The sequence below is a fragment of the Leptodactylus fuscus genome, chromosome 3 (assembly GCF_031893055.1).
Source record: "Leptodactylus fuscus isolate aLepFus1 chromosome 3, aLepFus1.hap2, whole genome shotgun sequence".
Taxonomy (NCBI): Eukaryota; Metazoa; Chordata; class Amphibia; order Anura; family Leptodactylidae; genus Leptodactylus; species Leptodactylus fuscus.
Window position 1 is genome coordinate 245635913 of NC_134267.1, and position 14416 is coordinate 245650328.

The window sequence follows — 14416 nt, forward strand, 5'->3', positions numbered from 1 at the left end:
GTCTGACAGGAGGACACCTACACCTCCACCAGGTTTGTTGTTGGGGCGGGGGGTATGTGAGAATTGCAGACCTCCATAGGCGAGTGCAGCGGGGGAGGCGGTGTCTGAGGGTGTCAGCCATGTTTCTGTGAGACAGAGAAATGTAAGATCATTGAGAATGAAAAGGTCGTGGATGTAGGTAAGTTTATTACATACGGAGCGGGCATTCCATAGTGCACCGGGGAGGGCAGGGGGAGGGGTAGGAGTGAGTGAGATAGGTTTGAGATTTCGGGGGTTCCGTGCACTAGCGCCAGGTGTGGGGATTCGCTGGGGAGGTCCAGGATTAGGAGATATGTCACCAGAAGTAAGGAGGAGCAGAGAGAGTGACAGCAGGTGTAGGTAGGAGAGGCTGCGGGGGGGTTGTATGTGTCTGGGGCGGAAAGTCTGCAGGTGTGTGAGGAGCTGTGCAGAGAAAGTTATATGGTGGGGTAGGAGAGAGGGAGAGATGAGGATTTCTTTACTGACAAGGCTGGTTTGGGGTGGAAAAGTGGTTTTTACAAGGAGTGGGAGAACAACAGTGATTGAAATGAGAAACACTTCTGGTAGACAAGTGAGCAGTTTGCAGCAGTTGGATTATGTGACCTTCTGTTCCCTTCTGGTTCAATTCTGGCATAATTCTGAAGTCTACACTTAGATGCACTTGGATTGCATGCTGGATTGAATGTCAGTGCTGTTGTCTTGTTCTCTCTGTTATCAGCCATTTTAACCTTAGTTCGGGAACAGCTGACCAACACCCTCAGGCAGGGCTGAGTCAGCTGTAATAACACTAGGGACAGATTTCCTACCCCATTCCCATAGAGGTGCACGCTGCATTCAGTATACAGTTGCTTGGGCATTGACACAACCGTGACAGGTACAGTGACATTAGGGGCTTCTGGGGCCCATCACTGGTGTCTGTGGGAATCCTCCTGTATCCATGTGAGGAGCTCCTGTATGTCACACATGATTTGGCCCCTGGAGGATTTCGGACCCCTCCTCTCTCCTGCACTACTAGATCCTCCAGCTCATCCAGTTTCCTCCTCTTCTCCTCCAGACGCTCCTTCTCCTGAATGACCCACCAAGGATGGACAAGGACAGGACTGAGATCACCAGAAGAATATTAGACTTCACTTTGCAGATCATCTCCCTGCTGAGCGGAGAGGTATCTGTACTACATTTCTATCATCTCCCTGCTGAGCGGAGAGGTATCTGTACTACATTTCTATCATCTATCTGCTGAGCGGAGAGGTATCTGTACTACATTTCTATCATGTATCTGCTGAGCGGAGAGGTATCTGTACTACATTTCTATCATCTATCTGCTGAGCGGAGAGGTATCTGTACTACATTTCTATCATGTATCTGCTGAGCGGAGAGGTATCTGTACTACATTTCTATCATCTATCTGCTGAGCGGAGAGGTATCTGTACTACATTTCTATCATCTATCTGCTGAGCGGAGAGGTATCTGTACTACATTTCTATCATCTATCTGCTGAGCGGAGAGGTATCTGTACTACATTTCTATCATGTATCTGCTGAGCGGAGAGGTATCTGTACTACATTTCTATCATCTATCTGCTGAGCGGAGAGGTATCTGTACTACATTTCTATCATCTATCTGCTGAGCGGAGAGGTAACTGTACTACATTACTATCATCTATCTGCTGAGCGGAGAGGTAACTGTACTACATTTCTATCATCTATCTGCTGAGCGGAGAGGTAACTGTACTACATTTCTATCATGTATCTGCTGAGCGGAGAGGTATCTGTACTACATTTCTATCATCTATCTGCTGAGCGGAGAGGTATCTGTACTACATTTCTATCATGTATCTGCTGAGCGGAGAGGTATCTGTACTACATTTCTATCATCTCCCTGCTGAGCGGAGAGGTATCTGTACTACATTTCTATCATGTATCTGCTGAGCGGAGAGGTATCTGTACTACATTTCTATCATCTCCCTGCTGAGCGGAGAGGTATCTGTACTACATTTCTATCATCTATCTGCTGAGCGGAGAGGTATCTGTACTACATTTCTATCATCTATCTGCTGAGCGGAGAGGTATCTGTACTACATTTCTATCATCTATCTGCTGAGCGGAGAGGTATCTGTACTGCATTTCTATCATCTATTGTCTCTCCATACACAGGATTACTCACTGGTGAAGAAGACATCGGGGGACTGTGTGGCCCTCAGCAGCCGGGGCCCCATCACAGAGCCAGGAGGAGGAGGGAGCAGGAGCCGGGGCCCCATCACAGCCCCTCCCCCTCTCTCCCTGATACATGAGCAGAAGATTCTAGAACTCACCAACAAGATGCTGGAGCTGCTGACTGGAGAGGTGACACTGCTGGGAATGCTGGGAAATTCTCCAGTAACAGCACTGGAGGGGGAGGGGTGATGACTGTATCATTGTGTTGTCAGGTTCCTATAAGGTGTCAGGATGTCGCTGTCTATTTCTCCATGGAGGAGTGGGAGTATTTAGAAGGACACGAGGATCGGTACAAGGAGGTGATGATGGAGGACCCCCGGCCCCCCCGGACATCACATGGTAAGAGGAGATATATATATTATATACAGACCCCCGGCCCCCCCGGACATCACATGGTAAGAGGAGATATATATATATTATATACAGACCCCCGGCCCCCCCGGACATCACATGGTAAGAGAAGATATATATATTATATACAGACCCCCGGACATCACATGGTAAGGACTGATATATATAATAAACCGCCCGGCTTTGCCATATATGTCAGTCATATCTATGAGATATATTAGTGTCTTTGCTCCTCTTGTTGGGCCGGTGGAGTAGACCTGGTAATCTAGGAATATACATTGCAGAAACAAAATACTTTGCCTCTTTAAAGGCGTTGTCTAAGGAATTTTTGTTTATGTCCGATCCTTAGAACATTGGGGTCACCCCATAAGTCACCCTAGAAGTGTCTGATGTATAGACAGATCTCCAGCAGCTCATGTATTCCGTCACTGTGTGTTTGTGTCTCCACAGATGGATCCAGTAGGAGAAATCCCACCGAGAGATGTCCCCTGAGTCCTCTGTATTCCCAGGACTGCCCGGAGGAGAATGTCCCAGACAGTCAGCAGGTAGATGGCGCTGCTGAGTCCTGGGGTACATCTATATAGGGGGTGGAGCTCACCGCTCCTGCACTCATACATGTACCAGACAGTCAGCAGGTAGATGGCGCTGCTGAGTCCTGGGGTACATCTATATAGGGGGTGGAGCTCCTGTACTCATACATGTACCAGACAGTCAGCAGGTAGATGGCGCTGCTGAGTCCTGGGGTACATCTATATAGGGGGTGGAGCTCCTGCACTCATACATGTACCAGACAGTCAGCAGGTAGATGGCGCTGCTGAGTCCTGGGGTACATCTATATAGGGGGGTGGAGCTCGCCGCTCCTGTACTCATACATGCACCAGACAGTCAGCAGGTAGATGGCGCTGAAGTTTTCCCTTCATTGCTCTGTCTGGTAGAAAGATCAGTGTCTATTAAATCTCTAAGGGCTCGTTCACACGGGGGATGGTGGGGGCGGTCACGGTTTCTCCCTCCGGATTCGGCTCAAATGAATGGGCCAACTCCGGAGGTTGCTGCTGTCAGGCGGAAGCTGTGGCTCAGTGAGTTGCGGAATCTGTCTGAAGAAAGGCAGCTAGCTTCTTTTTTCCGCTAGCGGCGATGTGCTAGTGGTCTCCATAGACCAGTATTGTCTGGAGGCTGATTTTGAGGTGAAATCCGCTGTCAAAATCCGCCTCCTTGCCCCCATATGAACTAGCCCTTAAGGGTAATCTTGGAGCAAAATAGTTTAGAAAAGTTTATTTTTATCTGAGCAGCTTAGCATTACCAGGGCAGGGATGAATGCTAGTAGTCATTAGTTGTATACAGGACAGTACCCAGATCTTCCTGGTTCCCCTGGTGGTGGTTGTCACTGATATAATACTATGGAGTTGGACTATTTAGCAGCTAATACTAATCCCACCAATCACACAGCAGGAATTACTAATCCAGTAGGAAAGTTTAAAAAAAACCCCTCAAATTGAAAACAAAATATTTTCTTGAAATGAAACACCCCCCCCCCTCCCCACTATCCTTATCGACTCTTTTATTTAAAGTAGAACATATGAGCTGTTAGGACAGGTGGAACTTTTAATTAAACTAACCAATTTCCACTATAAGAGGCCGGAAAGACCTCCCCCCCCCCCTCCCTGTGTGACTGGACGGGTGGTGGAGGGGAAGAAGGTGTTTGTAAATCCTTCTTCCTTCTTCCTTTTTCTTTCCCGGGGTGTTCTGATTGTTCAGCTGTTACAGCTCAGTCACTGCCCAGAAATACGCTAACACCCGAGTCTCCAGTTTGTTTTTTCTCTGTTTAGTGCAAGTACTGATATTATTGCTATGGGCGCTCTGTCAGCTGTGCGTGCCTGTCTGTGTTACAGCCAACCGTGGAAGTTCTGTGGGAGCTTCAGCTTTCCCTTTATGTCAGTGCAGAGTCTGGAGCACTATGTATGTAGGGAAACAGACTTTTCTATTGAGTGCACCGGCTCTGGAGTTCAATACTGTTCGTATTCTACCCGAAGACTGGGTCTGCTTGCTGCCATCTGCTGCGTCTACCTACTGACACCTATTGTGTCTGCTTGACTACCTGCACTCATCTCATTGTTGGCTACTTGGGCAGCCATGTGTGGCATCTGCCTGACTCGGCTACTGGCCTCCTAGGGGTGGCTACCTGCCTTGAGTCCCTGCTACCTCTGCTCCTGTGGAGCATCATGAGCAGAAGCATCTTGCAGGTGTAGATTAAAGACCCTCCAGAAGGAGGTGGCCTGGTGAGTACGGATCCGGAATAAAAGTGGAAGCATCTCCTCACTTCTGGTAGACATCTTCTCTCTCTTATCTAGGCGAATTCTTTAGAGGATATCCTTAGGTCCATGGCTCAGCTCACTAAAAAACAGCGTACAGGTAGACGCTCACTTTCCTTACCCTCCATGAAAAGACTTCATGTAGAGGAGGACTCCATGGTTCCAGACGATGAGGAGTCTATTGTTTCCAGCAGACCTATTTTCCACTGGAAAAGTTCCTCAAAGCTGCTGACGTTCATCTGGTCAAGAGGGCACCTGGATGGTGATGGGGAGCCCTCCGCGTCCACCTCTGGGTGCAAAGGACCTTCCAAGCGGACGCTGCTCTGACTATGGTCATGGAGCATGAGTGAAAATAGCTCGAAAGGGCCCACTTGGCCACTAGAGTTTCCAATTGTACCATCCCAAGTGAATCGGTGGGGACCTCCCCTGAAAGTGGATCTTGCAGTGAAGAAATTGTCATGAAAAACGGTATGGTGCATTGGAGCCTGTTCCCTTCGCAGAACAAGGTCAAGGCGTGTATTCTCCGGCATTTCTGTTACCAAAGTCATCAGGAGGATGGTGCATAATTATCGATCTCCGGTATCTGAATCGATTTATTCGCAGGGTACGGTTCTGTATGGAAACCATCACATCAGTGCTTCCCTTCCTACAACCCGGAGTTTATTTTGTCACCCTAGACCTAAGGGACGCGTATCTCCACGTACCCATCTACCCTCCTCACAGGAAGCTTCTAAGAATTGCTGTTTACCTAAACAGAAGATTGCTTCATTTCCACAGTTTACGGCTCTCCCATTCGGCATATCCTCGGCCCCCACACCTTTATAAAGGTAGTGGCCCGGTCATAGCCGCCCTGCGCCTCCAAGGGATGTTTATTGTCCCATACCTAGACAACTGGCTCCTAAAAGCCTGGTCAAGGGAGGTTCTTGCCACGCAGTTGGAGTCCACAGTGGCTTTTCTAAGCGAGCTGGGCTGGCTAATAAACTGGCAGAAGTCAGTAGTGGTTCCATCTACCCAGATTCAATTTCTGGGGTTCATCATAGATTCTCTCAGCATGACGATCTCCCTGCCCTCTCCTGGAAGGAGAAGATTGGTCGAGCGGCTCATCACCTGTCCATAACCCAGAAGGTTACTATCAGGACTGCCATGAAGGTCCTAGGTCATGTTCGCAGCCATCGATGCAGTTACTTGGGCCCTGTGGCATATGCGCCCTTTACAATGCGAGATCCTGAGAGTCTGGAACCACAGCCCTCCGGGGCTGCAGAAGCCTATCCAGTTATCATCAGAACCGGTTGATCACTTTCTTGGTGGTACCAGCTCAGAGAGACAGGAGGTCCACAGTCCAGACATCCTGGACCCTGTTGACCACGGATACCTCCCTCTCAGGATGGGGAACATATCTGGGGGGGAGACCCCGGTACGTGGGACCTGGAACCAGCTGGAGAGGTCACATTCATCCAACTGGTGCAAACTCACTGCGGTGCACCCGGGCACTTCTGATGTTTGCACCCACCTGCAGGGAAAAGCTGTGAGAGTGAGAACAGAAAACTTAACAGCAATCCGTTAAATCAACAAACAGGGAGGAACCAGATCTTCCTCACTTCTGTAGGTGGCGAGCCTAATTTTCTCCTGGGGGTGTAATGATTAAAGATGGCCAACTAGGGGCCACATGGTGACTCGGTGGTTAGCACTGCAGCCTTGCAGCGCTGGAGTCCTGGTGTTCAAATCCTGCCAAGGGCGGAGAAGAATCTGTCGCAACTTTCAGCAGTTCATATTCGGGGTCGGCTGAACATCCTTGCGGATCAGCTAAGCAGAGGCCTGGTCATGTCAGGTGAATGGTCCCTGAATCCGGACGTTTTTCAATATCCCACCGAGATGTAGGGTCTCCCCGAGGTGGATCTGATGGCCACCCAGTACTATGCCAAAGTGAAGAAGTTTTGCTCCCTCTACCAGGAAGACAATACTTTGGCAGTAGATGCCCTGTCGATACCTTGGAGGTTCAAATTGGCGTATATTTTTCCTCCGATTCCCATGATCCTGAAGGTATTGGTGAAACCCAGGCAGGACCAGACTTTGGCAATAGTAATCATGCCATTCTGGCCAAAAAGGGCATGGTGTACCCACCTCATTTTTATGAGTGGAGGCTTCCACAAGTCCAAAACCTGGTAACTCTAAACAGACAGCTCTGCCAGGACCTGGACAGTTCAACCTCACTGCCTGGAGGTTGACCGTGCCGTATGTGGAGATAGAGGATTGTCCCAGGCCGTCCTAAGGACATTGGCCCACTCAAGAGCGGCTTCCACTAACCGGAGCTGCCAGAGGATCTCCCGAATATTCCAGGATTGGTGCACTGATAGGCAGATTAACAACTCTGCTATCGAATTGGTCCTGGAGTTTCTGCAAATTGGCCTGGATAAGAGATTGACTCCAGCTACCCTAAAGGTTCATGTTTCAGCACTTTCCACTCTTCTGGGGACCCAGTTATCTCAAAATTCTCTGATAAAGCAATTCCATAAAGGGGCCTCTAGGCTCCGCCTCCTGTCCCGCAATGGGGCCTCGGTCCTACAGGGGCTGTATTCTCCTCCCTTTGAACCCTTAACGGATGTGGATTGGAGATATCTTTCCAAGATGATCTTCTTGCTGGCTATTACCTCTGCCAAGCTTTGGCTGCCTCTGAGCCTACATTACCTTTTTCCCTGACAGAGTTCAGCTCAGGTTTGTCCAGGAGTTTTTGCCTAAGGTCTCTACCTTTGGAAATATAAATCAAGTTATATCTTTACCAATCTTTTTTCTCTCTCCCAGTTCTGAGATGGAGGATGGATTGCACAAGTTAGACTTAGTGAAGGACACTGCGTATATACTTGGACCATACATCCTCATTTCGAAGATCGGAAAATCTACTTATCAACACTTACGGTCACAACAAAGGTATCAGGTCCTCTAAATCCACATTGTCAAGATGGATCAGGGAGGCCAGCGAAGGTTCACTTCACTCTCAAGATCTGCCAGTCCCTGAATTCTTGCATGCCCACTCAACTAGGGCAATGTCAACGTCCTGGGCATAGAGACAATCTCTCTCCTTGGATCGGATCTGTTCTGCCGCGTCTTGGAGTTCTCATCTAACTTTTGCAAGACGCTATAGATTGGACTGGCGTTGTTCTGAGGCTATAGCCTCTGGTCATTCAGTCTTGGCATCTGCTGGCCAAGATCTCCCTCCCTAAGGGGATTATACTTGCTAGTTCCCCATCTTGTGCTGCTGTTGGGTACAGGGGGAATGGAAGATTATATAGATAATCTGTTTTCCCTTAGCCCAAACAGCAGCACAGGGCTCCCCCCCCCCCCCATTACTATATTATTTGTTGTAATGTTTTTTGTGTAATATTTGTATTGCCTTTTTCATACTTTATGACTAACACAGGGGGGGGGGGGGAGGGGAGGTCTCTCCGGCCTCTTATAGGGGAAATTGGTTAGTTTAATTAAAAGTTCCACCTGTCCTAACAGCACACAGGGGCAGGAATACCCTATCTTGTGCTGCTGTTTGGGCTGAGGGAAAACAGATTATCTATATAATCTTCCATTCCACCCCCCTGCAGTCCACACTTTGGGGATGTTCCGGCAGCAACTCAGCTACAGAGAGTCTGCTCATCAAGGGAGCTTAAGGAGTTGCTCCAGCAGCAGACCGGGGGCAGAGTTTGGCTGGAGAGCCAACAGAGAGGTCATATTTTTGGAGCTGTGTCCTGAATGATTCTACTGGCTTTTGGATTTCTGTTACTCTAGGGGAGGTCACCTATTCTATGTTTAGTTAGAGCCGGGCAGGGAGTTATTTTTGTATTGTTTCCTTTTGTTGCTGCACTTTTGCATCTCTTTGAGTGAAAATAAAACTCTACCTTTGTTTTGGACTAAAGAAACTGGACTTTTGTGTCTATGCCGCCCCACCAGCAACCCCAGACCCTGAAAGTATATATATATATATATATATATATATATATACCCAATCTCCAGGAGATAACACCACCATATATACATATATACCCCACCAGCAACCCCAGCCCCTGACAGGATATATAACACCACCATTTATACATATATACCCCACCTATCAACCCCAGACCCTGACACAGGTCAGAAAACACAACAGAAAACCAGTAACAAGAAACACAAAAATAGTACAGTTATGATACTCCCCTCGCCTGAGTCCAAATTTTCCGTCTCTCACGCAGTAAATGAGTCAGTGACAGCTCATTTTCTGAATTACATCAGAGTGCCCTTGGGAGTCGCAGCCTAGTAAGTATGAGCACCAGTAACCCTTCCTAATGCAGGGACTCCTTCATGTCAGGACCCACAGCCATATCCCCTTTCTTAGTGCAATGATCGCTTCCATCACTGTGGAGGGGCCACTGATTGCTGAAGGCTGGAATGATGAATACATGTTCCCTGGGCATAGTGTGGGAGAAAGAGGGACATTATATTTTAGAGGGTGCGGAGGGTCATTACACAGAGTGTATAAGGACTACTTGTGAAGTGTGAGCTCTCCTACTTATAGAATGCCATGCCATGGTTCAGACCCAGTGTAAGGCCAGAGCTACGCAGGGCCACACCATGAAGTGCAGTAAGTCAGTCGCCACCTGTGGTACAACATTCAGATGTCGCAAAAGGGGCAATAAGGCAGGGCATGGGCATAAAGCACACCAGTGATAACACAACTCACAGAGTGCACCCAATCATGTCACCCCACATCATATATAACCTACTAAGCAGATATATAATACAGTAAAACAGGCATGTCAAACTCAGAGTACCCCGAGGGCCACATGAGTAACGAGGTTGTTGCGAGGGCCGCACACAGCAGCTAATGGCTAGGGCCTAGGGGACTGATCACTAATACCACGCATCGCAAAAATCCGGAATTTCTATTGCAGGCTACATAGAGTAGCCTACAATAGAAAGTATAGAATGACAGGCGGGAGCCTCACAAGGCTGGGGAAGGGGGGGCTGGGGGAGGAGGGGCTTCTGGATGTCTGGCCCTTCCTTGGGCCTGAGGACTGTTTTTTCCCACCCACTTGCAATTCTTGCACTTGGAGTTAATAGGAGCACTACAGACTGTAATGCTCCAATTAACCCCCAAGTGAAAGAATTACAAGTTGGGTGGGAGAAAAAACAGTCCTCAAGCCCAAGGAAGGGCCAGACAGAAATCAAAAAGCCCCCATCCCCCCCTCCCCCAGCACCACAACCCCCATCATCATAAATATAGTATTTATCCCCTATCTGTAGGATAGGGGGTAATATACTTGAAAAATCACAATTTCTTCTGCAGAAGCTTACCTGCTTCTGCTCTTCAGCCTGCGCAGCGATCTTGTGAGACCGCGTGGGATGCAGGCACACATCGGGTGCGGGCCTGATTACGTGGCCACGTCACCCGGCGTGTGGGGAGGAGGGGGCGGAGCAGAGCAGGCAGGGAGACCTGCTCTCTGCAAAGGATGAGGGGCGGCCGCTGGAGCAGAGCTGCGTCCAGCAGGGCCGCCCCAATCCACCGCTCACTTTCCTTGTACATCTGCGGCCCGCACAAAAGTCTCAAACTTTGTCTCTAAAATTTAGAGACAAAGTTTGAGACTTTTGTGCAGACCGCAGATATGCCTGTAAAGGGCCGCATGTTTGACATGCCTGCAGTACAATATACATATATCAGATGTGACACTACAGACATCCTCATCTGGAGTAATAAAGGGTCTCTCCGGAGTAGTGACCTACCTGTCCAATGGGGCCGAACGAGTCACAGGATCACCTACTGAAGGCAAACATGGCGGATGTTTCATCTCCTTACAGTCTGTTGTTACAGAATGTTGTTTCTTCCCTGTTTAGGGTGAAGATCTGATGGATATTAAGGTTGAGGTTAAAGAAGAAGCAGAAGAGGAGACGGATTCCTGGGCTGATCAGCAGTGTAAGGAGCGGAGACTTTCTCCTCTAGATACTACGACTCCCATCATCTCCTCATCACATGGCAATCTATCCCATCACTGTGTGTTTCCTACAGATGGAGCCATTGCCAGAAATCAGGGAGAAGATGTGACTGATATTAAAGCGGAGGCTGAAGAAGAGAGGATGAGGGGCCATCACCTGTGTAAGAGGGAAGTGGAGGAGGAGATTCCAGGAGGTGTTACCACAGGTACGGAGTCATGAATGGAGAAGGAGAAGTCACAGGTTTCTTCAGGTCGGTTCCCCCTTAGAGCTCAGGGGGGGGGGGGGCAGTTACCTGCTGTTACGTGCAGTGCACAAGATGAGGGAGTTGTGAATGGACAGACATTCCCTCCTCGCTCTCCTATGGATCCTGGCATGTTCTCGCTGGGACATCAGATTTTGGGACGCCCCCTGGCTGTGATTATCATCTCCATTAATGGCTGGGCTGTATTTATAGCGGTGACATATCAGGGCTCAGATGTTATTTGTGACTCTCAGTCACCCCAACCTCAGGCCCACAATACCACCCATTCACTCATTATTAGTTACAGAGCGGCATGGCTATTTTTGGTTACATAATTGTGATAATGGCCATAATTCCCATGTAGTCCCATCCTAAGAGACAGTTTAATCCAGTGGTTGACAGGTGACGTCTTCTCTGGAGTCATGTTCTTGCTCCTGTTTCTTCTCCATCTCCCCCAGGAATCCCCTGGACTATCAATAATTTCTCTATGACCTCTGATCCTACAAGTTGTTGGTTTTTAGCTCGCCAATTCTCCTCCATTATTGTTCCTACTACAGATGTTACACTCACTGGTCTGTAGTCACCGGCTCCAGAAGGAATGGGAGATATTGGCTTAGATGGACTAAGGTTGTGTTCACGCTTCCTTCGGGATTTCCATCTCTCTGTTTAGGGTCAGGCACAGAAAAGTAGAACAGAAAAATGGAAATCCATAATATGGAGGAAACAGATCCCGTTGAGCACCATTGATTATAATGGTGGTTGTTGGGTATTTGTTGTGTTGTCCATCATTCTACTGGACTTTACCATCTGAGGTATTTGAATCTCCAAAATGGACGTGAACATAGACTTTTACTTCTCCGTCCTGCTGGATTCACTTTTGGTTTTAACTTAAAAACTGAATCAAAAACTCCATATGTGTGTCAAAAATTGTGGTGTGAAAAAAAATCACATTCTATTTTTAATTCTACAGAAAATCCCAGTGCGATCTCTGAGGGAAACCACATGTTATCAGTAAGTGATAAAGGAGAAGATGAAGATATGATGGAGCGCTCCTCAGGAGAAAACCTCATTACCCCTAATGTACATCCAGGACGTCACAGTACAGATCCATCCTATAATCCCCCGAATCACGAGGAACCTTCTCACCAACCACAGATTGTGACCACAAGTACCAGCCAGAAAGGGGGGAAAAGGTTTCAATGTGATGAATGTGGGAAAGAGTTTACACAAAGATCAAATCTTTATGTGCACAGGAGAATTCACACAGGAGAGAAGCCATATTCATGTTCACTCTGTGGAAAATCCTTTACAGCTAAAGCAAGTCTTGTTTTTCATGAGAAAAATCACACAGGGGAGAAGCCCTTTTCATGTTTAAAATGTGGAAAATGTTTTGTTTCTAAAGATAGACTTGCTAAACACGAAAAAATTCACACAGGAGAGAAGCCATTTTCATGTTCAGAATGTAAAAAATGTTTTATTTCTAAAGACAGACTTATTAAACATGAGAAACTTCACACAGGAGAGAAGCCATTTTCATGTCCGGAATGTGGAAAATCTTTTATTTCTAAAGACAGACTTAATCAACATGAGAAAATTCACACAGGAGAGAAGCCATATTCATGTTTAGAATGTGGGAAATGTTTTATTTCCAAGGACAAACTTACTGATCATCACAGAATTCACACAGGAGAGAAGCCATATTCATGTTCAGAATGTGGGAAATGTTTTATTACTAAAGGCAAACTTACTGATCATCAAAAAAGTCACACCGGGGAGAAGTATTATTGTTCAGAATGTGGGAAATGTTATTTTACGAAAGCCAAGCTTACTGATCATCAGAGAATTCACACAGGAGAGAAGCCATATTCATGTTCAGAATGTGGGAAATGTTATTTTACTAAAGCCAAGCTTACTGATCATCAGAGAATCCACACAGGCGAGAAGCCATATTCATGTACAGAATGTGGAAAGTGTTTTTCACATAAATCAACTCTTCTTCAACATGAGAGAATCCACACAGGAGAGAAGCCATATTCATGTTCAGAATGTGGGAAATGTTTTACTCAGAAATCAGATCTTACAAAACATGAGAGGGGTCACACAGGAGTCAAGCCGTATTCATGTTCAGAATGTGGAAAATGTTTTAAAGCTAAAGAAAATCTTGTGGCACATGAGAGACGTCACACAGGAGAGAAGCCATATTCATGTTCAGAATGTGAGAAATGTTTTACTCAGAAATCATTCCTTGTTTCACATGAGAGAAGTCACACAGGAGAGAAGCCATTTTCGTGCTCGGAATGTGGGAAATGTTTTACACACAAATCAAATCTTATTTCACATGAGATTATTCACACAGGAGAGAAGCCATTCTCATGCTCCGAATGTGGAAGATGTTTTACACATAAATCAAGTCTTATTTCACATCGAAGAATTCACACGGGAGAGAAACCATTTTCATGTTCAGAATGCGGGAAATGTTTTACTCAGAAATCATATCTTGTCTCACATGAGAGAATTCACACAGGAGAGAAGCCATTTTCATGCTTGGAATGTGGGAAATGTTTTATTACTAAAGGCAAACTTACTAATCATGAAAAAATTCACACAGGAGAGAAGCCATATTCATGTTGAAAATGTGGAAAATGTTTCTTATCTAAATCAACTCTTCTTCAACGTGAGAGAAATCACACAGGAGAGAAGCCATATTCATGTTCAGCATAAGGAAAGAGTTTTTCACATTAATCTTATCTTGTTAGAATGGAAATCAAGTGTTAAATCTCATCCGGAAGAAACCATATCTGTTAGAATGTGCAAAATGCTGAAAGAGGAAATGTATGAATAAATTTGGTGGGTGTCACCAGTGTATCAAACTCACTTTGTAAAGCTGTGTCTCCAAACTCTGCCTGTTTTCCATTCATCTGACCTGGCATCAGTTTCTTGTACCCGACTCTGGGCCACCTGTCCCGGCCTCTGCTTGGACTATCGTGATAAATGTATTCTCTGCCAGCCCTGCCTCGGATTGTATATCAGATAATACCCACTAGGATATTCACCTACACAGGAATATCCCAGAGAGTACACTCCTACTGCATGTTACAGTCATATGACCAAAAAAACAATACGGGTACATCATGGCACAAAACAAACCCTCAGCTGTCTGTCTACTAACACATTCCATGTCCTCACTAAGAGGCCCCCCCCATTTACCACCTAGAATCTCAACAAGCACATGGTTCTGGCTCCCACAGACCGGGGCACTCAGCCTGTTTTCCCCAGACAGGGACCATTAAGGGAAGGGCCAACACCTCCTTTATACAGCCTTTCCACCT

General features: G+C 46.9%; 2 protein-coding genes across 2 annotated transcripts in view; one reads left to right on the top strand and one right to left on the bottom strand.

Moving 5' to 3' along the window:
* The window catches only part of LOC142198436 (uncharacterized), a 308715-nt gene that overhangs the window by 128843 nt on the left and 165456 nt on the right, over nucleotides 1-14416 (bottom strand). The window lies entirely within an intron of this gene.
* LOC142198434 (uncharacterized) lies at nucleotides 1057-13930 on the top strand. The gene is made up of 7 exons (XM_075269475.1): nucleotides 1057-1180; nucleotides 2172-2360; nucleotides 2444-2570; nucleotides 3033-3127; nucleotides 10748-10826; nucleotides 10920-11051; nucleotides 12058-13930. Exons 1-7 carry the CDS (start codon nucleotides 1103-1105, stop codon nucleotides 13716-13718), a joined length of 2361 nt encoding a protein of 786 aa, XP_075125576.1. The 5' UTR covers nucleotides 1057-1102; the 3' UTR covers nucleotides 13719-13930.

What these genes read in the sequence shown, in the direction of transcription:
- LOC142198434 (XM_075269475.1), top strand. Translation starts at nt 1,103, where the DNA reads ATGGACAAGGACAGGACTGAGATCACCAGAAGAATATTAGACTTCACT. An exon ending in TCTCCCTGCTGAGCGGAGAG is followed by an intron (nt 1,181 to 2,171) that starts GTATCTGTACTA and finishes CTCCATACACAG; the next exon opens with GATTACTCACTGGTGAAGAA. An exon ending in ATGTCCCAGACAGTCAGCAG is followed by an intron (nt 3,128 to 10,747) that starts GTAGATGGCGCT and finishes TTCCCTGTTTAG; the next exon opens with GGTGAAGATCTGATGGATAT.